Consider the following 25533-nt stretch of genomic DNA (forward strand, 5'->3'; position numbering starts at 1 on the left):
GCAGAAACAACTGCGAGCGAAATCACCTTCGTGCCGCATTTTGCTTCAACGCAAGAGTGGCGAGTAGACAGCACGCACAAAGGCACGAGCTGTCCGCAGATGCCTTTCAAGAAACGGTGCGCGCGAGCCCGCAAACTTCACACTTATTCGCGGAGTCGAAGCCCGCGGTGCCTCCCCGCTTTGCCTCATATAAACAAGTAAAACTCTTGCTTGGACTAGTTGGTTCATGCTTGAAGTAGTAAAGGCAAGGCGCAGAAGACCAGGACTCGAAAAGAAGAACACAAACGACAGGACCGGCGGTGGTCCTGTCGTTTGTGTTTTTCTCGAGTCCTGGTCTTCTGCGCTTTACCTTTACTACTTGCCTCATATATAGCGCACGAGACTGAGCCGGGAACGGTCAGTTGCCCTTGCGCCCGATGCATGCTTACACGTCACAGGTGGCTTTGAAGACCCAGCGGCACGGACGGGCGAGCGCGGGCGCACGGGCCCCTTAGTTGAAGGCCCCTTCCCCCCCACCTCCTCCTCCCGGAGCCTTGCGGAAGACGGAAGGTGGTGCGCTTCCTCTCTTTCGCCAGACGAAAGTAAAACCCCTTAAACTTAGTAAAGTAGCGTCACGCTTTAAAGAATGCCGCCACCTTCTTCGCGCGCTCTGGTCGAAGCCGACGCCGCGTCGCCATTGGCCTAGTGGCATCACGTGGGCCCTCACGTCAGCTTCGTTTGTTTACAGTCGCGCTTCAGCGCTATTTTTGCTTGAGACACGTCTGCGGAGTGGCGAAGAAAACATGTTGGCGCCGTTGCTCTTCTGTGTTGGTTTAGTTTGAGAGCGCCTTGAACTTTTGTGGCAAGTGCGGCGTCGCTTCACGGCATTTTTTATCACCATAACCTGCTGCGCCTTCGTATGCCAAAATATTTTCGGCAAAGACAAGAAGCTCTTCTCGATACCGTCCGGTAAGCGCTACGGGTTAGGAAGAAAGACATGAAATGAATGAATGAATGAATGAATGAATGAATGAATGAATGAATGAATGGTGTTTATTGGCGCAAGGTCCAGGTATGGCCAAAGAGCGCCAGGTCCGTGGTGATGAGTTCGCAGTGTCGTTATCAGTTTTATGAAGTTGATATGACCTGGCTGTAATGGGGCCTTAAAGATAGTCGCTCTAAAGTGCGTAAGATCTATCTGTAATAAGATTATGTCGACGACAAATGACATGTACTATGAGCATTAAAATCCATTCCGAAAGAGTGACACAATGTACAAAATATGTCAGGTGCTTAAATTGGCTAGAGCACTACTGCCTCGTTAGAGCCCTTGAAACAAAAAGGCCTGGAGGCATGTGTTATGTAAAACAATTATCACAGCCGCATCCTCTGGAAAGAAGATGCGCTACGAATGTAATGAACTTATAACATGTAGGATAACATGATTAAAACCGAGGACTGCTTTAGCGGTAAAGAGCGGTTCTTGGCCAAGAAGCAGTAGAGTGAAGAGGGGCAGAATACTGGTATGCAAGCGGAAAAAGTTTCGTTCTGTCAGCTTCGGTCTCTCGACACTCCAGCAGGACGTGACGGATGGTCAGCCTTTCACCACATCTATCACAGGTTGGAGGTTTATTTCTAGTGAGTAGAAAATTATGAGTGCCAAATGTGTGTCCTATTCTCAGACGACAGAATAGGACATCTGTTCACCGTGATATTGTTGCGGAGGGCCAAAAACCCAACTGTGGCTTCATCACGCGCAGCTTATTATTTGTTTGTGCGTCCCCATGCGTTGCCCGTGGTTTCGAAGTTTCTTTCACAAGAAAGGCTTCAGATCTGTACAGGGAAAGCAGCGGTAGGAATAACGGCATGTCATGCAATTGACGTGGCCATCTCATCCACCAGAACGTTGCCCTCGATACCCTATGGCCAGGCACCCAGCATATAATCATATGCTGATTAGATAAGCTTTACACAGTTAGGAATAGAGTTAAGTAAGGGCTGGCTTTTTGTGCTTATAGAGTGACACCAAAGCCTACACGCCTCTTAGGGAGTCTGTATATATAACAGCTTCTTGGAGTTTTGATTTCCTTGTACACGTCCCAGCCGACAGTATTGTGTAGGCTTCGGCCGTAAATATACTTGTTTCCGGATGAAGTAAATGGGATTCCGCGAAGGATGGACCGATGGCTGCGTAGGATACCCCAGCATGTCATCTGGAAGCGTCTGTGTAGAACTCTGTGCAGGAGTGCTTATACTGAATTTCTAGGAAATACATTCGGATTTAGTCCTCTGGAGCGTGCTTTGTAACTTGTAGAAAGGATACGTCCCATTATACCACCTTCCAAGGGGGTAACAGCTTGGTTTGGATGTATTAAGCGATGCTCGAGGACCGGGACATCCACTTCAACGATAAGCTCCCTCACATGAAGCGAGGAAGGCTGTCTTACAGAGGGACGATTACGAAAGAGTGCAGCATATGTCATATCGTTAACGGTATTAAAATATGGATGCTCATGATTAGAGTGTGAAAATATGTGAGGCCGATGTATGTTCTCTGTAAGTGGAGTGACCGCTAACTTGATTCGGCATATAAGCTTTCAATCAGGTTTGTTCTGAAAGCGCCAGTGGCTAAGCGGATACCTATTACACGTCACCGCTAATGCTGGCAGAATCCCCTAACAAGGACTCTCGTCCGTGTGTTGACTACAGAAAGCTAAATGCTATCGCTAGGGATCAGCTGTACCCGATACCCAACGTTGAGGAACGCATTGAAAGAGTTAGCTCTGCGAAATACATTTCAACTATAGATCTCGTGCGGGGATACTGGCAAGTTCCCCTTTCAGAAAGGGCCCGCCGCTATGCCGCATTTATTTCACCTGTAGGCACTGTAGGCACTGTAGGCACTGTAGGCACTGTAGGCGTTATGCCCCTCCGGTGGCAATTGCTAGCCTGCTCCTCGCTTTCCCTTTCCTAATACCTGTGTATATGTGTTCAAAACAAATAATAATAATAATAATAATAAATTTCAACCTCTCGCCCTCATCTTCAGGCAGAAGAACGCGCCGTTTAGCTTCTCTAAGTTAATAAATATTGTCCTAAAAGACTTGCAGGAGGTCGCCTTGCCATATCTTGATGACGTAGCAATTTTTTTCGGAAAGCTAGGAACAACAAAAATCGCACCTCAAACAGGTGTTCTCACGGTGGAGAGAAGCCGGCTTAACGATGAAAGCGGAAAAGTGTAGCTTTGGCTGCTCGCATCTGGGCTATGTTGTCGGCCAGGGCATGAGACGGCCGGCCGATCTGAAAATAGCTACGATTGGAGATTTTTCAAAGCCGCGCACGAAAACAGACATTCGTTCATTTTTAGGACTTGTGGGGTGCTATCAACTGGACATTCCGAATTACTTGCAAATGGCAAGTGCTTTAACGGACGCCCTCCGAAAGGGAGCACCAAGTAGTGTGCACTGGCATAAGGACAAAGAGAACGTTTTCCAAAGTTTGAAAACGCTATTGGTTTCTCGTCCTGTGCTTCGCGCGCCAGAGTACGCAAAGGAATTGATAGTTCAGTGCGACGCAAGCGACAGAGGTATGGGCGTGATACTTAGTCAGTCGGCGACGATAACGAGGAGCATCCTATCATCTATGCCAGCCGTAAACTAAATGTAAGAATGAATGAATGTTTGGTTGTTATTGGCGCAAGGGCCACGTATGGCCAAAGAGCGCCAAGCCAGTGTTGATGAATTCGCAATGTGGTTATCGGTTCAATGAGGTTCATGTGACGTGGCTGTAAAGGGGCCTTAAAAATAGTCGCCCAAGAGTGCGTAAAATCTATTCGTTATAAGATTATGTCGATGATAATGACATGTTCTATGAGCAATAAAATCCATCGAGAGGGAATGGTGCATTATAAAAGTTATGTGAGATGTTAAAATTACCTGGAGCACTACTGCCTCGCCAGAGCCCTTGAAACACAAGGGCCTGGAGGCATGTGCTATACAGTGTCACTATCACAGCGGCATCCTCTCTAGAGAGGAAGCGCTACGAATGTATGGGACTAATGACGTGTAAGACAACATCTCTGAGGAAACCTAGGACTGTGTCTGTGTTAAAAAGCGGTTCTGGACCGAGAAAGATTACAGGATGAAGAGGAATGTGTTGACGGTATGCTAAAGAAAAATGTCTTCTCTCAGATTCGGCTTTCCGACACTCCAGGAGGACGTGGAGCACGGTCAGCCTCTCCCCGCATCTGCCACAGGTTGGAGGGTCATTTCCGGTGAGTAAAAAGTTATGGGTGCCAAATGTATGTCCTATTCTAAGACGACAGAATAGGACATCTGTCCGGCGTGATTTTATTGCAGAAGGCCAGGACCCTAATTGTGGCTTTATTACGTGGAGCTTATTATTGGTTTCCATGTCCCACAAGCGTTGCCAGTAGTTTCGCAGTTTCCTGTGCAAGTAGGGCCTCAGATCTGTGACAGGGACTGCAGCGGTAGGATGAACAGAATACGATGCAATTGATGTGGCCATCTGGTCCGCCAGAACGTTACCTTCGATGCCCCTATGACCCGGCACCCAGCATATGATGACATGCTGGTTACATATATACGCTTCACATAAGACGGAATATAATTCATTGATTACTGGATTTTTGTGTTTACAAAATGACATCAAAGCCTTCACAGCGCTTAGGGAGTGCGTATATATAACAGATTTTTTTAGTTTTGTTTTCCTTATATGCTTTACAGCCGACAGTAGTGCGGAGGCCTCAGCCGTAAAGATGCTTGTTTCCGGATGCAGTACATCGGATTCCGAGAAGGATGGGCCGACGGCTGCATAGGACACCCCCTCGCGGCACTTCGATGCGTCTGTGTAGAACTCCGTGCAGGAGTGTTTGTATTCGAGTTCGCGGAAATGCATTTGTATTTCAATCTCTGGAGCGTGTTTTGTAACTTGCATGAAGGATATATCGCATTGTATCATCTGCCACTCCCAAGGAGGTAGCAGCTTAGCTGGAGGCATTAGGCGATGTTTTAGGATTGGGACATCCATTTCAACACTAAGCTCCCTCACACGAAGTGAGAAGGGCTGTCTTACAGAGGGACGATTACGGAAGAGTGTATCACATGTCATATCGTTAAGGGTATTAAAACACGGATGTTGAGGATTAGAGTGGACTTTCAGGAAATATGTTTGGCTGATGTATGTTCTCTGGAGATGGAGTGGCCACTCATTTGATTCGACATACAAACTTTCAATGGGACGTGTTCTGAAAGCGCCAGTGGCCAGTCGAATTCCTAAATGATGAACCGGATCTAGCATCTTTAGCGCGCTCGGGGCTGCAGAATGGTAAATCACGGCACCGCAGTCCAATCGTGATCGAATGATGCTTTTGTGAAGATTCATCAAACATTTTCTGTCGCTGCCCCATGTTGTATGGGATAAAATTTTCAGTAAGTTCATTGTTTTTAAGCATTTCACCTTGAGATACTTTATGTGTGGGATAAATGTTAGCTTAGAGTCAAGTATGACACCTAAGAACTTGTACTCTTTGTTTACAGGGATTTTCTGGCCATACATTTCGATATTGGGATCTGCAACGAGGCCTCTCTTTCTTGTGAAAAGCACACAAGAACTTTTGTTCGGGTTCACTTTAAATCCGTTTTCGTCCGCCCATTTAGATACTTTGTTCAAGCCCTGTTGTACTTGCCTCTCACACACTGCAAGGTTGCAGGATTTGAAGCCTATTTGTATATCATCTACATAAACGGAATAAAGAATGGCTGGCGGTAATTAAGCACGAAGGCTGTTCATTTTCACGATAAAGAGTGTGCAGCTTAGCACACCTCCTTGAGGTACACCATTTTCTTGTATGAAAGGTCGCGACAGTACATTGCCGAGTTTCACGTGGAAGGTACGTTTGGACAGATAGTTTTCTATTATGTTCAGCATATTTCCACGGATGCCCATCCCCGATAAGTCTCGCAAAATCCCGTATCGCCACGTCGTGTCGTACGCCTTCTCCATATCGAGGAATATCGATAAGAAGAAGTGTTTATGTACAAATGCATCGCGGATATTTGCTTCAATGCGTACAAGATGATCAGTTGTGGACCGCCCTTCTCTAAAGCCACACTGATAGGGATCAAGCATATTGTTCAGTTCAAGAAAGTGTATTAGTCTACGATTAATCATTTTTTCGAATAGCTTACAAAGACAACTTGTTAGAGCTATCGGGTGATAACTTGCCGCCAAGGAAGGGTCTTTACCCAGCTTCAAGACAGGAATAACAATAGCTTCCTTCCATGAGGATGGGAGGTATCCGGCAGCCCAGATAGAGTTGAAAAGTGCCAGAAGTGTCATTTGTGTGTCTTCGTGAAAGTTCTTAATCGTGTCATAGATGATTCCATCAGCTCCCGGTGCAGAGCTTCTACACGTGCTCAATGCAGCTTTAAGCTCGGCAATGTTAAAAGGACGGTTATATGGTTCATCTGGACGGCATTTACGATCAAGTGTCTTAAGTTCAGCTAATTGTTTATATTTGAGGAATGATTTTGTGTAATGTGTGGAGCTTGATACATGTTCGAAGTGTTCGCCCAGAGCGTTCGCCTGGTCCTGCAAGGTGGTCCCTTGGTCTTCCACTAAGGGCAGAGGGTGGATTTGTTGCCCCTTGATCTTTCGTACGCCATTCCATACTTTGGACTCTTGGGTGTAGGAAGTGATGCCCGAGAGAAACCTCTCCCAGCTAGCCCTCCTTGCCTGTCTCCGTATGCGCCTTCCTTCTGACTTTGCGAGCTTAAATTCTATGAGGTTTTCTGCTGTCGGGGAACGACGCAGCAAACCCCACGCTTTGTTTTGTTTCTTTCGTGCCAGTCTGCACTGTTCATTCCACCAGGGTGCCCGTCTTTTACAAGAGAGACCTTGTGTTTGGGGAATGAACTTTTCAGCTGCGTCGATTATAAAACAAGTAAAATATGCTACTGCATTGTCTAAGTTAAAATCAGTGATAAAATCTCGTGATAAGTAAGTTGCTTCCTTAAAATCATTCCATTCGGCGGAGGCTAGTTTCCATAGGGGTGTATGTAGGGGGCATTCATATTGAGTCATTGACTTTAACATAACAGGGAAGTGGTCACTTCCATAGGGATTTTTTATTACATTCCATTGCAAGTCCGGGTAAATTGAGGCCGAGCCAATAGACAGGTCTATTGATGAACATGAATTATTATGAATATTATAATAAGTTGGCTCCTTCTTGTTGAAGAGGCATGCACCGGAGTTCACCAGAAAGTTTTCAATGAAACGACCTCTCGTGTCACATCGCGAGTCCCCCCACATGGTGTGGTGTGCATTAAAACCACCTGCGAGTACGTAAGGGTGCGGAAGCTGGTCAATTAGTTTATAAAAATCACTTTTTTCCAGATGAAAGTTAGGGGGTATGTATATGCAACATACAGTGATCAATTTATTAAAAAGAATTGCCCGAATTGACACTGCCTCAAGGGGCGTCTGAAGGGCGACCTGGTGACAAGCTATGGACTTGTCTACAACTATTGCTACACCGCCAGACGAGGCATTTGCCTCGCTGCGGTCTTTACGGTAGATGGCGTACTGACAAAGAAAGTTTGTTTGTGTGCATTTAAGATGGGTCTCGTGAACACACAGCACCTTTGGGTTATATTTGTGTAAGAGTTCTTTGATGTCATCGAGGTTGTGAATAAGACCTCTAACGTTCCAGTGTATTATTTGTGTAGCCATATTGTTCGTGTTTTTATGCTGTGTGTCAAGAGGAGCCAAGTTAGAGAAGTGACTTACGGAGCCTTTTCAGGCCCCGTGATTATGGTACGGGTTTTGTCTTTCTTGGAGCGGTCGCGAGACTCGCGCCGCTCCCGAGGCGCTAGATGCGCCTTCTGGCTCGGGGTTGTGTCCATCGACTCTTGGGAGCCGCTGGACTTCCGCTCACACGAGCGGGGAGTTTTCAGCGTAGGACTTGCCTCGAAAAGCAGGGCCTTGGAGGCCACTAATCCAGAGGTCGATGGGCCCTCCTTCGGGGACGGCGCAGCAGTTCTGGCTGCTGACGCCAGGGGGGCTGGTGGCAAGGCGGCCGCAGCCACACTCGTTGTGGGCTGGGCCGAAGCCGGAGTCTGCTGCGACGTTGCCCCCTTGCGCGGCGCACCAGCATACCCTGAGGTATGGAAAAAGGAAACACGTTTCCGCGCTTCTTGAAATGAGATGTTTTCTTTGATTTTCATTGTGATTATGTCTTTTTCTTTTTTCCATGTAGGGCAAGTTCTAGAGTATGCTGGGTGTCCACCATCACAGTTTGGACAGTGGAGTGTGCCATTACAGTTGTTTGATTCGTGTTCGTGTTCACCACACTTTGCACAGGTTAGTTGGCCACGGCAGCTTTGCGAACCATGGCCATATCTCTGACACTTGAAGCATCTTTGGGGGTTTGGGATGTAAGGTCTGACTCTAAGTTTGGTATATCCCGTTTATAGGGTTTCTGGTAGCACGCTCGATGCAAAGGTAAGGATGATATGCTTAGTAGGAATATCTTCGTTGTCTCGCTTGATCTTTATTCTTTGCACTTGGATAACATTGTGTTCTTTCCAGCCCTCCAGGAGCTCTTCCTCGCTTAGGCTCAACAGATCATCAGAGATGACTCCTTTGCACGTGTTCAATGATCGGTGGGGAGTAACGGTGATTGCCACATTACGGAATGCTAGGAGATTAGAGAGTTTGCCATGCTGTTGAGTGTCGCGGACCTCAAGAAGAAGGTCGCCACTGCTCATTTTCGTCACTTTGTAGCCAGCACCTAGTGTGTCGGTAAGGCATTTAGCTACGATGAAAGGGGAGATAGTTGTACCTGTCTTTTCGGGATCTTGACTGTGTATCACATGAAAGCGGGGGAAAGTTTCTATGCGCAGGCTGAATAGCTGAAAAGTTTCTTCGGTGCGTCCTCTTTTTGAAAGAGGACGATCGGAAAGGGGGGGGGGAATGACGTCTTAGCCATGAAGAATAATTTCATTTCGGCAGCTACGCCAGCCGCCCACCACCGAGCCCAACAAGGGGACGCAACGATTCAGGAAGGAAACGCAGACGCCAGCTGTACGTAGCCACTATAACCCAATATAAAATACCCAAGGTTGGATACATACACCAGGTTAACCCTTGCCGCCAAGGAGAAGGAAGTAAATAGAAGAGAGAAGAAGACAGGAAAGGTGGAAAGTAAGAGAAAGACGAAGGTTGTAAGAAGAGAGAGACAGGAAAAGGCGACTGCCGATTTCCTCCAGGTGGGTCGGTCTGGAGGTGCCCTCTATGCGAAGCAGAGTCCAAAGAGGTGTGTTGCCTCCGCCGGGGGGCCTTAAAGGTCCAAACACCCAGCTTCGGCTCAACCCCCAGGATCCCCTTTTCCCCAGACACGGCTAAGCCGCGCACGGCTACACGCGGGAGGGTCGAACCCTCGTGTGCTCGGGTACGTGGTGTCGCACCGCACCAAACGCCTGCTGACGCAGACGCCCCTGCGGGGGTAAATGTAAGAGAGGAAGCCTACAGTGCTTCAGAGAAGGAATGCGCTTGTTTAGTTTGGGCCGCCCAGAAGTTGTCGTGTTACTTGTACGGAGCGAAGTTCATCTTCGAGACCGACCACTGTCCTCTGACGTGGCTCAGTGAAATGTCACACAAAAATGGCCGCTTGCTCCAATGGAGCCTCACTCTCCAAGAGTACAACTTCTCCATTAGATATAAGAAGGGAAAGTTGCATATCAATGTGGGTGGTTTGAGCAGGCTAATTTCAATTCTGCGTTTAAAGGTCCCGCCTAAATTTAAGGGTTGATAGTGTTAATTTTGTTAAGCCAAGAAGATTCCCTTTCATTTAGCAGGACTCCATTCATGATTGCTCAATTTCTCAGCACAAGATTGCTTCAAAAGTTCGCGTATCGAAATGCAGCATTTCTTGTTTCGGCCCTTATGTTTTCTTTGAAGCCTAGCGGGTCTAAAGTGAGATCCAAGATAAGTAATCTCGGCGCAGAGCGGTGTCGTGTGGAGGCATGTCGCCAGCACAATAATGTTGCGAGACCTTTATGACGTCCAGCTATGGTTCAAATGAGGATGTAGATACATCTTCGGGAAGTGAGTGCACGAATGATTGAGGGGCATCTACATGGGCCGGAATCCGCCTCCAATAAATTTTGGCTCTTTCAGCGCAACTATAGTATACATTTGTTATCTTTTCGACGAATAACTTTGAAAATAAATGACTAAGTCTGGATAGCTTTAGTCCCCGCTCCATCATGCACGGCGGACTTTAACTTTCGAAGAGCGTGAAATGATATAAAAGCATCCTGCAAAAATTTTTGACCTCATATTTTCTTTTAAAAAATTGTGTACTAAAATAAGTGGAAGACGTACTCTTAGTTTCCGTTCATAACTGTAAAAAAGAAAAATTTTGATGCATCAGATAGAGGAAAAATCGTGTGAACTGCGTCTTAGTTGTAAAAGTAGATAAGCAAATAATTTGTATTGCAATAGGTCACACAATATACCTTCTGGGGAATGATTCAATGGAGTTATTCTTTCCACGAACGTCTGTAGATACAGACAGACGGTCACGCATCAATGCGCTACGCGCACAGTACTGCGGACTGAGATTGAACATGGCGGCCGCCGTAGCAGACGACGCACTTGTTGCCTTATGGAGTGGAAGGCGAAGGCACCCCAAAACTTTTCACATCCTTACCGCCCCCTACAGGATGAAGCTGGATGAACGTGGTTGCTTCTGCGCATGTGTTGCCGGGCGGCCAGGTCTTCGCCACTCGCTGTCACGTTCATATGCGCTGAGAGCTATTTGCTGAGGTTTCTGCCTGATGGCAAGGGGATTGACTATCGGGGCCCTTCTTTATTGGCACGGGTCCTTGCACGGCAACACAACATCTAATCGTGCAACGAAAAAGCTCACGCTCATGGCACAACATTAGCAGAACCACGAGCTTTTTATAGGCATAAATAGCAGAATCCAAACTAGATAGTGACGTTGTACTGCTTCAATGCGGGTTACGCGCAACTGTATTGGTGTCATTCATAAATAATTGCGATAGTGATGATACGGACATTCCAAGCGCATTTCTGCCGTCGTTATTATCGCGATGTACCGTATAAAGTTCGAGAGCGATAGCATCGTCTCCCAGCGCTGTATGCTGTATGTGCGAGTGAAAGCGTGCGACGGTGAGCCGAATTGAACACAGGGTAGGGAAAGTTCCGACCCCGGGTAGTGAATGCCTCTATTCCATGCAAGGCATACTCTGAATTCGACCATATCATTTCAGTAAGCTGCGGTAGGTAGCACCAAGGGACTTCGAAGCGCCCACCGCTCTAAAGGTCTTTCAATCTCCCAAATGCAGTCTCCCAAATCATTTTCATAAGATTTGGTCTCCGAAAAATGTCGGCCGATTCTTGAGATTGGGCAGCCTGAGAATGTGGATGTAGTGCAAAAAAAGAGGTGGTCAGGCTTGCCGCTGCCAGACGGACTCGAAACAAACACCCGATCAGACTTGTACATAATAAATCACTGGTAATCGATTACTTATCGATCCATTGCATTTCCTGGTAGTCTTGTAACTTAAGAATTACTTTGTTTGCTCGCTTATGCTAAGTGCAACTAGGTTAAAATTTCAATAATTAGATACTGTAGCCAATTAGTGTATTTGACGAGAAATGCAACAAGTGACGCAACTCTGAGAAGTTCAATTTGGCGAAAATTACGGACAGACGTCGAGGTCATGCCACGAAGCAGCCTGGCGAATGTGCACGTTCAGGCAGGCATGAACCGGTGATGGTATATCTCGATATCGAAGGCAACCGAGCGCGTTAATGCCAGAAAGTTATATACGGATGACTTTTCCTTCGTTTTTTTTTTTTTGCTGTTCGTTGGTCCAAGCGGCAGCGTCTTCTCAAAGTCTCAGCAACAATGAAATGCTGAGCTTCACAGAGGACGCAGGTGTTGAGTAACCACATTATTGTCCGAAAGATCCGCATACGCTACAACACCTGCCTACGCTGTAGTGCGCTCATCGAGCGAAATTGCTAACCTCCCTGTCCTCGCTTCTCTTTTTTCTCATCGAGCGATTTTGTCATGTCACTTGTGATGTCATCCCAATAAAGAGGAGAAACGATGACTGAGAATTACTTTTTTAAAGAAATCTTCAATCAGAGAAGCAATGTATGAAGGGCTGCAGTGAATGCACGAAATGCGCCAAGCCAGCTTGTTCTAAGCACCGCATGTACAAAATCGAAACTAAAGGACGTGAGACTGTAACATTGAATTTATAACATCTGAGTAATACACCAATCAATTTTAAAGAACAGTCGTTCATAATTGTAATCAATCACATTCTTCAGTTAAGTAATCGCTATATTGCTTCTTTACTTTTTGTCAGCAATGCGCACAACTCTGCACGCGATGTAGTGCGAAATAAGGCGGCCCTGTTGGATAGCTTTGGGCAAAAAGCGAACTTAATGTGTATTAAGGCCGCCAACTTGGCCGTTGCTGAAGATAACAATCAATAAATATTACATTTAGTACAGATTACGGAGGTCTGCGGTGCCAGGCGATTTACCTAAGCGCAGGCTTGAGCTCCAACACCAATATGCCGCCATTGTTGTGCTGGCTGCGTCATTTCATTCTGATCAACCTTTCGTTCTCATGTCATCGTCATCTTTGCGCCATTTCTACTCTGTTGCTGTCACTGCATTGTCATATTGTGGTCACCACGCCGTCTTCGAGCCGTCGACGTCATACTGCCATCATCTATCCATCATTGTCCTGCCGTTGATGACACCGCGTCTTCATCACAAAGTCACCGTCATGCTATTATGGTCGTTCATCGTCCTCATTTTGTCGTAGACATTGCGTTATTGCGAACTCACTGTCGTATTGCCGTTATCGTGATTCCACCTTTCTCGTCACGTTGTCCTCATCTCGTCGGTGTCATGCGTAATACCATTGTAATCAATTTAGTACTGTCACGCCATTGCCATCATGATGTTATCGTCACTCCATCCCCGTTATGCCATGGTAACGACGCCAGAGTCGTCTCACCAGCGTCGCCACCTCATGGTTATAAAAAACGTAATAGAATAAGTACTCGACTCCAACGCCTACATTGGAATCGGTGAGAAGCAGAGCTTTTGTGAAGCGCGTGACAAAATCGCGTAAACTTGCCCATTTCTTTCCCGCGTCTATAGCGTAAAGGAAACTGGCGCGTGAATGTGCTTTCGCCTACCGCGCTACGCAGAGGTGCCAAAGCCTGCGTAGGCTTGCGTTTTTTTTTTCTTTTCTTTTCTTATTTTAAGTATACCGCAACTTATTCGCCAGTGCCCGTTGTGGGTACGCACCACATCATCAAAATCATAGTAACCACCAACACGGTGTCATGCTTCCTAAATTAAATAACGGGGTTTTACGTGCCAAAACCACTTTATGATTATGAGGTACGCCGCAGTGGAGTACTGCGTAAATTTCGACCACCTGGTGTTTTTTAACGGGCAGCTAAGTCTAAATACACCGGTGTTTTCGCATTTCGCCCCCATCGAAAGGCGACCGCCGCGGCCGGGATGCAATCCCGCAACCTCGTGCTCAGCAGCCCAACGCCATGGCCACTGAGCAACCCCGGCGGGTGACATGATTCCTGCCGAATCCCTTTTTGTAGATGTGTGCCAAGGTATGGTAATCATAATTATGATCAGCCTACGCCGATCACCTCAAGGAGCTATCTGGCGGTGCGCAGTAGGAACCGCCCGTTTCTTGGCTGATCGCCCATTGTAAGTACGTGCAGTAGTATGGGAATCGTAATGATCAACACACGGCGATCACGGCACAAAGCTACAGTACCTGGTAGTGACACGATCGGAGTGTGCGTGCTGTGTTTTTTTCTTTTTGTATACGAACTCATGGCTGTTTTGGTGGCTATGAATACAACTTAGGCACGTATGTCATATCTTTTTATAGATACTATGAAAGAAAAAAAAGGAAATGAAAGCGATTAAGGCCTATTGATTAAAGCATCGGTTTGCTGGGTGGTAGGCCGAGGATCGAATCGCACTGCCGGATGCGCTTAATATTTATCTATGTCAATGTGGATCATCTGGCCAAGAATCCATCCAGCGACCAACCTACCTAGGCCAAACCATGAATTGTTAGGGAAAGTAAGCTTCGCTGTATATGTTATTGTTGTCTTGCTCCAACAGAAAAGACGGAAGAGGAATGTATCCTACGCTCGTCGTTCCCACAAGCAGGAAACTGCGACAGCATGCGTAATCGAAGTCTGCAATCAATTAGATTTAAAAGATTAGTTGAATGTTGGCTTATATCAAACTTTCATGGTAAGTCATCGAAACAGCCTTCTCAGGAACAACGAAGCACCGTGGGCAATGCGCTGGCATGAAGACGCACATAATGCAAACAGGAGGGTGCCTTCGAAAGAAGAGTGGGCCGGAACTGTCATTCGTCAAACCGGACCAGCCAAGCAGGTGGAACCTTTCATGAGGCTTTATAATGTTACGTACGACCTTTCGTGGCCCACAATAAGAAATGGAACTGAGGGGCCTTATTTTTATGACTCATAAGCAGCCAATGAACAGAGACACCGAGAAAATATACGGAAAATTACTCATACCTACTAATTGAAATAAATAAATGATAAATTATTATAAATGAAACAAGATGAAAAGGAAATTGGCCGCAGGAGGGATACGAGTACACGTCTGCGAAAACTTGGGTTCCTATGCTACCTGCGGCCACTTTCATTGCGATAGCATTTGTACGGTCAGCGCATTCCAGCCGTCGGCGCCGTCAGCGTTGGCGTCGGAATCTTCGTCGCCGTCAGGTTTCGTATAAAATGCAATATATGTCGCTATATGTGCCAGTGAAAGCGTGCGAGGGGAGCCTCTGATCGCGACTCAGCCTCGGCTGCGCGAAAGGGAAGACTGCGAAGGTGAAGCGCGCCGACTTCTTCCGCGCACGAGGCACTCGACGTTGCGAGGCGCCCGGAGGAGGGGAGAGAGAGGGCGGCAGCGTTATGCTCCGGCTGCAACTGCGCATGTTTCGGTACGACGGTGGCTCCCAGCTTTGCGCGTGCCTTGTGTCCCCGGCGGTCGCTTCGCGTTTAAGCGACAGACAGCAAGAATGCCACTTCCCTCACTGCTGCTGCCGCGTTTCCTGACGCAAGAGCACCGACAGCGAGTGTTGGCAGTCATCCAGCATGATGTGTTTATGTTTGCTGTGCGCGCTGACACAATAGTTAATTTAGTTAGAAAGAGAATGCTTAGAAGTTCGCACGGCCTTTAAATATACTATCCTTACTTCGCATGGCTGTTTGCTAATCTGCTATTGCTATCGACGCTACGCCTTTCCGGCGAAACTGGGTCTTCTTTCCATCCACTTTTTTTCTAATTTTTATCATTTCGTTTGTTCTGTTAGCAAGTGCACGTAATTTCCCCTACGTTCTCCTTTGTGTCTTTGTTCACTTCTTTAGTAACCCAGCATTTTGTAAACGCTAATACATTTGCGAACAAGCTAAATGTCTATAATGATTCAAGATTTTAAAACGAAGTCAGAGGAAACATTTTAACAATAAGAACGAACGGATTCTTCTAGTTTCACTTTGTTTTGTACCTTAGCGCAAGCTTTCAATCGACATTTAGCGCACAAGTGGTCCCTCGCGTTCCTAGCGTGTTCGTGATTTATAAGCTTACATCTTGACATAATGTCTGAATTTAAGTTGACGATATTATGTCGCAACCGTTTCTGTGACACCACATAAGAAATTTTGGACAGCAGACGTGAACAAAGGCGAACTCACCAGTTGAAGCAATACGCCACGAAGAAGTTGCTGCGCCCGAGGTGTGGCCGTTGACGAATACTTGGCGTTGTGCCGACCGACGGATGTCAGTGAAGCCAAAATGCCACATCAAAACTTTCAGTCAAGTGGAAGGCCCGGTTTGTCATTGTGCAATCGCAAACTTCCGGCGGGAAAGCATTTACGTTGGAAACAAAGTTTCTTGTCGCTATTTTTTTGCTGCGCTTTTAGGTGCATCGATAATCTTGGATTACACATTGTATGTATTTATCTACAGTGATATCGCTGTTAGACAGGACTGCTGAATTGCGTCCACGCGACTATTTTTCTTCACACGGTGACTCGCTGGACGAGGACTGGAAGCTGGGAGTGCCAGTAATAACACATTACTGTTCGCAAACTGTGACAAGAGACAAATGCGGTGTAAAGCGTGCATAAACTGCCTTTGCTAAATTTTTGCTGGGCATGCTCTGAGAAAGGTATTTTGCAAGGAAACTGTTGTGCGCCCCAGACTATTAGAATACAGTATTGTTTCCATTACCCAGGTTCGCTTTTACTACTGTCGAAATCTCCAAAATCATTCTGGCAACACTGTGAGGGTTTGGCTCGGGAGAGTTGTTTTTTTTTTGCACGTGATCATCAGTTTGTCGTCGTCATAGCGTTGTCATCGTTGCATCATAGTCGTGTTTTTGTTGTGATTGGGTAATCGGCAAACTGTAGTCGTCATTACGTAACATTATCTCATAAGCATCACTCCTACATGCTACGCCGTCCCCATCGTTACATCCATCATCATTCCTTCGTGAAAAAGCTATCGTCTCCATTTCGTTGTTTTCATATCCTCGTCTTCATCCAATCATCGCCAATTCATCACCGTTATGTCTAGGACAATATACCGTCCTAGACATCGACGGTTTTCTAGGGCCGTCATGCTCTCGAAAGTAAGCTGTGATCTTAATTACTTCATCACGCCATCCTCTTTGTTCATTCCCGTTCTGCCATCATGGTAATTCTTGCGTTGCCACGCCTTCTAGCGTGTTTTCGTCGTCAAATCTCTCGTCGTCATTCTACCGTGATCATGTCTTCATCATCATGCCGTCATGACGTAGTCATTTTCGGACCATTGCCTTCGTTCCATCGTCACCAATGCCGTTGTCATAGTGACGTCTCCCTCATTATTTTTTTTGTTGTCATGCGTTGTCATCATCCGCCGCCATCACTCCGGTGTCGTCATATGTTTCCCAATAAGCCATCGTCGCGATTCCATGGTTTTCATATGCTCGTCGTTGTCGAGTCATCGTAAATTAATCTCCGTTATGCTTTCTGCAAAATATCGTCCTCGTCAATCCATCGATAGTTTTCCGTTCTCGTCATGCCTTCAGCATGATGGTCTCAACGTAATTATGTCGTCATTATTGCGACTTCGGCATGCAGTCGGCAGCGTTTCGTCGTCGTAATGAAATTAAATTATGGGGTTTTACGTGCCAAAACAACTTTCTGATAATGAGGCACGCCGTAATTGGGGACTCCAGAAATTTCGACCACCTGGGGTTCTTTAAGCGCACCTAAATCTAAGTACACGGGTGTTTTCGCACTTCGCCCCCATGGAAATGCGGCCGCCGTGGCCGGGATTCGATCCCGCGACCTCGTGCTCAACAGCCTAACTCCATAGCCACTGAGCAACCACGGCGGGTTACGCGGTCGTAATGCAGCTTTGTCATGCTCTTGTCATAGCATCGCCACTTATTCGCCGCCTTTGCTTCATCATCATACGTAGGACCCGCACCGAGTGCCGCGAGTTCAAGTTGAATTAGGCGTTCTCCCCTTAAATTGTGTTCAACTTGGTCGCGTGCATTGTATTTGCAAATGTTCAGTGAAGATGACTCTTATTCGCAAACAATAATGAAAGATTCACCTATACCGGTTTCCACAACACATTCCGTCGGTCTATTGTTTTTCTTTTTTTGAACTCACATTTCTTCTGTGCCTGAAATGCAACAATGATGCATCCATTATTAGAAAGCTGAGCGTCTCTTTTCACATTGGCGTGCATACCTTCCATTTTATTTCTGTGATTGCACGTATGTGCATTTTAAAAAAAGGCTCTAAACTGCCTGTGCTTTTTTTTTTAAGGGGAAAGCTTTTGTAGGCTCGTAGTGAAGTTTGTGTAAGCAGAGCTGACCGCCGAAGTGTCCGCCGAAGTGTCATCACGCCATATCAAGAAAGATTAAAGGCAGATTAAAGAATGATATGTGATTGATAGTGACAGTTAGTGAATGATAACGATATAACAGAGTTTAGTTGAGGTTAATAATGACTAGTAATGACTACTAATGACATTTAAGGAATAATAATGACTGCGAAATGACCAATATATCTAACGACGGCTTGTAATGACCACAATTGATTACAAATGACTACAAACGCTTCCTAGTGAGCAGTAACGGCTAATAATGACTGAAATGACTTTAGAGGCTGGTAATGACTATTAAACGACCAATATGTCTAACGAGAACGTGTAACGACTACAATAGGTTAGAGACGACTAACATGCTTATTAATGACCAGTAAAAACTAATAATGACTGAAATGACTTGTAATGGCTGCTAAGGACTACGAAAAGACCACTATGTCTAACGACGTATTGTAACGCGTACAACTGATTAGAAAGGACTAAAAATGCTTAGTAGTGTCCAGTAATTAATAATGATGTCTGAAATTACGTGTAATGACTACTGATCACTAGGATATGATCAACATGTCTAACGGCGGCTTGTAATGACCAAAATTGATTACGATGACTAAATATGCTTATTTATGAGCAATAGCGACTGAAAGAAAGAAGAGAAAGAGAAGAAGCAAAGGGAAAGAGGTGAAAGATAAGAAGAGCACCTTTTAAGAGAGATCTTAAGAAACCTTTTAATTTCTTTTCTTCATGTTTCTCGCCGAATGAATCGCACAGAACGAACAAAACATCTTCCTCTAAGCAAAATTGCGGTCCTGATTGAGGTGTGCATGGATCCTTACCGCCACTCGTATTTAATTTAAGGTGTGATCGTCAGGTCGGGTATAGATACAATAGGAAGTGGGAAAGTTCGCAACGATGGTGTCAAATTTACGAAGTACTAGAGGATCTTTGTTTGCTGTTCTCGAATGCGAAATTTTCTTAATTCAATATAGTTTCTTCGCAGTAATTGTTTAGATGTGTGGATGTCACCTGCTACCTAACATATTTATTCGAATATTGCTCAACTGCTTTTTATAAAGAACGCATACCAAAAATGCAACCCCCCTCCAAAAAAAAAACATTTCTCCACTTTTCTCAGATACGCATAGTTTCATAAATTTTGTCATGCTTGTTGGGCGTGACAGAGCGCAAATAAATCGCGTATTTTTTTACCTCATCAGAAGGACCTTGAACAGACTTGATACACACTTGTTTCTAATACTGCGTACGATTCTGCGATGCTTTATCCTATGAATAACAACCGTCGCAAATAAACTGGTCATTTTACTACCTGCAGTTCGCAAGCGCACGGCTTCATTCCTTTTCGAACTGCTGCATCATGCCCTTTCCTGTCCTGGGCGGCGCAGCGTTGCCTCATCAACGTTGACGTTAGAGCAGCATCATAAATCTATGGAGAAAACAGCAGCGCCTTCCAGTGACCTTGGTAGCATGTAAACGATGTCCCACGCTCATTCGGTCCACTCGCCTTTTGTCCAGTACATAATTACTATTCCTCTTTTTTTGCACCATACGCGATAGTTGGCGGTATTTGCGCTGCCAAGCCTACGGTGTTGCATTGCTTTGATTTGTCGTTGTACTCTCCTCATATTCAAGCTCCTACTACTAGCAGGTGACATTAAAGAAAAACTGTGCTTCAAAATGCGACACACTAGAGCGCGGGCCTCTTGCGACGTCATGTCAGCATAGGGCGAAATTCCGGTAGGTCAAGCAACATTGCTAAGTGAAATGAAATCAATATATCTGAATTTGTCTGAAACCAAAAAAAAACCTTTCGATGATATAAAAAAAATGACTAGACAGAATCGAAGGTGCTTGCTCTTCGATTATTTCTATCAAAAAAGTTAGTTACTTCGCATTTGTGGCGCGAAGACTGGGCAAACAGCGAAGCTTGCGGCCCCACCTAGGTTATTTTTGGTTCAGGTAAGTTTATGCGTGGTTATGCTGTGACACTCGCTCAGGCCTTCTGCCTGGTGTCGCCGCTAGCCCCCCCAGAGAGCAAGGAACACACGGTCAATAAAGCATGTACAATGTGTTGTTTTATTTTCAGTACCAGCCATTTCTGTCATCGTCGTCGTCGTCTGATGGCACAACTATAGAGGGCAAATCTTACAGTCAATACAGTCGATAATTTCCAACCGGATCGGGCTCGATCGGGAATGAAAGGGGCCGTGTGACATAGGCATAATAAATAAAAGGAAAAGCACCATGGAAAGCTCATTCTTATATTTCGACAAGGGTTCAAATCGTGGTTCTTCATAAGGAAACTTGGCCTTATTCTTTTTTATTAATATTATTAATTGCTGGCTCAGCAGTTTTCACAAAGCTGTACCCATTATGTTAACAACCACACATACCAAAGTTTGCAACGTACTGCTTCGCGGTCGCGATATACATTGTCTGTATAATTGCTCCTCGCCAAACAAATCAGTTCTGCACAGGAAGGTAAGCAACTATAGAATTTCAGGTGCATTCATGTTGGATTTTCCTCAGTACAAATGCACTCTCAGACACAAACACGTCCAACAAAGCAGTGTCCAATCGTCATATTAAATAAACGCAGGCGTCACTCATTTTAGGGGGGGGGGGAAGTACAATGGCAGGGGCTCACTACTCGAACCTTGCGGCAGCACTTTGAAACACACCGTACACGTTTACACCCACATCTACTGATCAAGGAAGTGCCATTGATTGCTGGTCGCTGCTATCTATTGTCTGCAGTGGTAGAATCTGTGTATTAGTCATGCGTTTTACGTGTAACGTTTGCCATGTTATAAGGTTTCCAAAAGTTGATTTGATGTCATTAGTAGGCTACATCTGAATCTTCTAAAAGGAATGCATGGAATTCAAACAGCTGCATCTCAACTCAGAACTGCTCCTGTTAGGCTCCTAGTGTAACCGCGGCTCACCAACAGCAAAATTTCCTTGAACTTGGCCACTTGTGCAAAATAACTTGAAATTGATGCCATTGGCACTATGAAGTTTTAATTTTTGTGTGTGCGAAGAGAGGACGCGAACCGCCGGGCTTACAAAATATTGCCATAAGGGTGTGCAACAATATACAAGCCGGTGCATGGCGCTTTACATAAGCAAAGGTGTCTTTGGGTGCCAAAACCAGTTTGATGACGCACATTGTAAAACTTCATGTTAAGCTTAGGTGCTCTGTATGCTTCAAAGCATGCCCAGGAATTTTTTACTGCAGGACGATGGAGACGTGTGCAGTAGAGTGATTCTGGAAATTAAGATATGGCTGCCCGACTATAAATAAATAGCTGGCAGCCAATACGTCCTTTCTATGGACAAAATTAACTGTATGTTTGCCACCTTGAACAGCTCGGCCAAATGAAAAATTATCTTTAGCCAAGCACACTATTTGCAATGGTACCTGTGCGATGCTCACCCAGTGGGGCACTGACGACCTCTAATGTAGAAAATATTGAGCCTTAACTGGGTCCAAAGTAAGAAAAAAATATGTTTGTGTAGACAAAGTGAGTCCGACCGGCTCTTGCCCTCAAATTCCAAGTACGCTTCCGGAGCCCCTGGCTCTAGCTAAGCGACTCACGCTAGTTTCAGCAAGTCAACCAGTACCCCCTAATCATGTACTTTGAACTAGTAAAGTATAAAACAGCACTGAACACCTTCACCTGAGAGGACAACAGCATCACCTCTAGCTACAATCTCCAAGAATGTGTGCCATCACAGGCCCTCTTTACATCGGCCTGATCTCTCGATTGCAAGAAAGTGCACGAGTGACTATAAACAGACACAAATATATGGCAGTGGTCAATGGCAGCGTATATTATTTTGAGCTTTATGGACCACACATCACAGAATAGATGCCACTTTTATGGGCAGCCTAGAGAGCAGTGCATCCCATCATCATATAGAAACCAAACTGTACAAGCAATTCGCTAGTAACTGAAAAAAGTGTAAGCACCCACTTAGCGTGAGAGTGGGGTAATAAACAGTTCTCAAATGACAGTTGACTGGCTTCATGCACATTCTGTCCCAAGAAATACACTCGTATTCACACAAAACAATACATAGAACAACAGGACAGTACCCGAGGCTCGTCAAGATAACGCCGGACTACATATCGCTGCCAATGTACTGTGGGTTACACAATAAACACAACGAATACATCCGCGTCATCTATGCTTTCATTTCCAATACGTGTGTTTATCATAGCCCACAGCATGAATTACTTCGGTGTCGCTCCGCTTTCAGTTCTTGATTCCAACAAATAATGACGTCTTGCTAAAAAGCACAATGCTCACTTCATATTTGCGTTGTTGCACGACCGCAGCATGTGAGAGGAAGTAATACTACATTGGCTCTGGGCGTGGCGAGCACTGACGCTTGAACTCATACAAAGGTGGCAAGCAGCACATGAAGCAAGGCACATGAGGCCACAATGGGAATGAATTCCCAGTGGGCTTGGTAGCACTCCTCCAACCGCAATGACCAACCCTCTTCTGTTCTTCGCCCAGGTGCTTACAATCTTAGAGAACGCAACAAGGCTATCGTCATCGAAGCCTTTCCACTACCGAGGGCTGACGAACTCTTGCATCGACTCACTGATGCTACTGTCTTCAGTAAATTGGACTTACAGTCCGCTTATCATCAGGTTTTGATGTCCGAGAAAAGCCTCGAGCTTACAGCATTCATCACTCATGACGGTCTCTTTCGCTTTAAACGTGTGTGTTTCCGATTGGCATCGGCGCCTTCCGCTTTTCAGCAAATAATGTCTTCGGTTTTGAAAGATTGTCCAGGCTTGTGCTGCCTTGACGATGTTCTTCTATGGGGTCGCACTCAACGTGACCACGATAGAAACTTTTTCACTGTCATATCTAAAATAAGTAATGCACGCATGCAGCTTAACCATGAGCGCGTATTCAGTGTCCCAGAATTAACCTTCCTAGGATATAAAATTTCCAGCAACGTCATTTCGCCCATGGATTGCAATATCCAGGCAATCGTGGAGACACCACAGCCAAAGGACAAAAATGCTCTAGATTCATTTCTGGGTCTCACGGAATATTACGCAAAATTTATCCCACAGCATGCCGACTTAGTGACACCGATAAGGAAACTCCTAAGCCAAGGACAAGCCTTTCTCTGGGATCGGGATACTGAATACAGCTTTCAGGCGATTAAAAACTTACTTGCATCACGCCCGGTGGTACGCATGTTTCAATCAAATCTTCATGTTGTCGTGACAGTTGATGCTTCTGATATTGGCCTCGGAGCTGTCCTCCAGGAAAAATGCGACGATGAGCTCTTTACAGTAACTTTTGCTTCTCGTATGTTATCTTTCGCAGAACGAAGGTACTCCGTAGGAAGCATTGGCGTGTCTCTTTCGTGTTAACACTGGCATGTTTACTTGTCCGTTAGACAGTTCACACTACAAACTGATCACCAAGCTTTAGTCACATTACTGTCTTCAAAGGGCTCTGGATAGCGTCCATTAAGAATTTCAACGTGGAATGAAAGCCTACTATATGACCCGCCGTGGTTGCTCAGTGGCTATGGTGTTGGGCTGCTGAGCACGAGGTCGCGGGATCGAATCCCGGCCACGGCGGCCGCATTTCGATGGGGGCGAAATGCGAAAACACCCGTGTACTTAGATTTAGGTGCACGTTAAAGAACCCCAGGTGGTCAAAATTTCCGGAGTCCTCCACTACGGCGTGCCGCATAATCAGAAAGTGGTTTTGGCACGTAAAACCCCAAATATTATTATTAAGCTTACTATATTACAATTTCACCATTGAGTACTGTAAAGGTCGCCAAAATGTCATTGCGGACGCGTTGTCGCGCTTATCTGTCCCTCCCTAATCTGAAACAGCCCTATATGAGGAAATAGTGTCTTTGGTTTCATATTGTATTACAAAGGAAAAGTTCCAAGCAGCCACACAAGCAGATCCAGTTTGCCAAGGATTAAAGGGAAAAAATGGCAAAAAGATGACGAAATGCGACCGATCTTCCGCCAGAATGAGAGGAATATGCTGCTGTACAGTCCGAATTGTCCTGCGTGGACAATCTGCTTCTCCGAGGTAAACGTATCATTCCTCCTGCTTCCTTGCGTCAGAAACACCTGTCTATTGCTCATGAAGGTCATTTGCGCGTCCCTAAAACTTAGCTCAGGGTGAGAGGCATCTACTGGTGGCCTCACATGGATAGAGAAGTTAAGGAACTTGTGGGAAACTGCTTTCTGTGTCAACAAGCAGATAAATTTGCCAAACCGCCTTTTGCTCCATTACAACCTGTCGATTTGCCGTAAAGACCGTGGGAAAAATGAGCGATTGACATAATAGGCCCTTTTGATCGTGATCCACAGTACGCACGTTTTGCATTAGTCATTGCTGACTATCATTCCAAGTTACCTGAAGTTGCTTTTATGCCTTCAGCCACATCCGAAGCCAACATGCACAGTCTTATTTCCATATTCAGTAGAGAAGGATTTCCCGATGCTATAGTATACGACAATGAACCGCAGTTTGTTTCTGCAGAAATTCTGAACTTGCTGAGAGAGAGAGGCATTAAGCATTTCTTGTCTTCTTGTCTTGCCACAGGCCAACGAACAGGTAGAAAGATAAAACCGGTTCCTCAAAGAGTTCATACAGATTGCTACGCTGGAACAGACTTCAGATTTGCAGTCTTAGAATACTTGGCAATTCACAAGTGTAATCCACATATGACTACCGGTGTGTCTCCTGCTATGCTGCTCCATAGTCGTCACCGGAGGACTCTACTTGAGGTTGCAAACATGCCTCCAATTCATCCAGAATTTCCTTCTCCGAAGTTGCCTCAGGAAGTGCAGAGTAAAGTAAGTCAAAAACAGGAAAATATTAAATAATATGTTGATGGTCGCCCGCAACCATATCCCCTCAGTTTCATCAAGGAGATCTTGTCAGCGTACATACCTCACGGAAATCTGGTACTAAATACCCCGGTCTATTCAAGATTTATCGTAAAGTAAGTCGGAGTACTTTCCAGCTTGAATATGGCAAGTGGTAGAATGCTTCTAAACTATTGGAATACCAGTTACAGCAGGATCCTGTTTAAAACTTAGATTAAAGAAGTCATTTCAATGAGAACTGATCCTTTGATGATAGTTTTCCACCTTTTCTTCCTGTTCCTACTTGTACTGGTTTTCCTGCTGCATCCACATTACTACCTCCAGTTTCCACCCCGTGACCGCGTTCACCTCGGGCAGAAGCTCCTGAGCTTCCTTCCGACACTACCTCCCAAGACACAGCTCCTCAAGACACTCTGGACACCGGCAGACATTCGAGTTCCTGTACGAGTAACAATTCATCTAATGCTACTCTACAACCCGAACCAGTCCTCCGTAGGTGTAGACGTCATATACAACCTCCGATATGGTTTAAGGGTTATGTTTCCAAGTAGCGTTCTGCCTTGGTGTATTGTTTGCAGAGGTTTCATTCCCCCATA

General features: G+C 45.6%; 1 protein-coding gene across 3 annotated transcripts in view; it reads right to left on the bottom strand.

Moving 5' to 3' along the window:
• Positions 1–25533, bottom strand: part of LOC139050959 (uncharacterized) — a 78147-nt gene that overhangs the window by 4489 nt on the left and 48125 nt on the right. Inside the window, exons 1-2 of one of the 3 annotated variants that reach the window (XM_070527866.1) lie at positions 15837–16026; positions 7971–8161 (exon numbers count right to left, since the gene is read on the bottom strand). The exons of 1 other annotated variant lie outside the window; for it this stretch is intronic. In XM_070527866.1, the coding sequence (XP_070383967.1) occupies positions 7971–8161; positions 15837–15945 (300 nt within the window). In that variant the 5' untranslated portion in view covers positions 15946–16026. Of the gene's footprint in view, positions 1–7970; positions 8162–15836; positions 16027–25533 lie in introns of those variants that run through there. One more of the 3 variants, XM_070527867.1, reaches the window with a different exon arrangement.

This window comes from Dermacentor albipictus, chromosome 10 (assembly GCF_038994185.2).
Source record: "Dermacentor albipictus isolate Rhodes 1998 colony chromosome 10, USDA_Dalb.pri_finalv2, whole genome shotgun sequence".
Lineage (NCBI taxonomy): Eukaryota > Metazoa > Arthropoda > Arachnida > Ixodida > Ixodidae > Dermacentor > Dermacentor albipictus.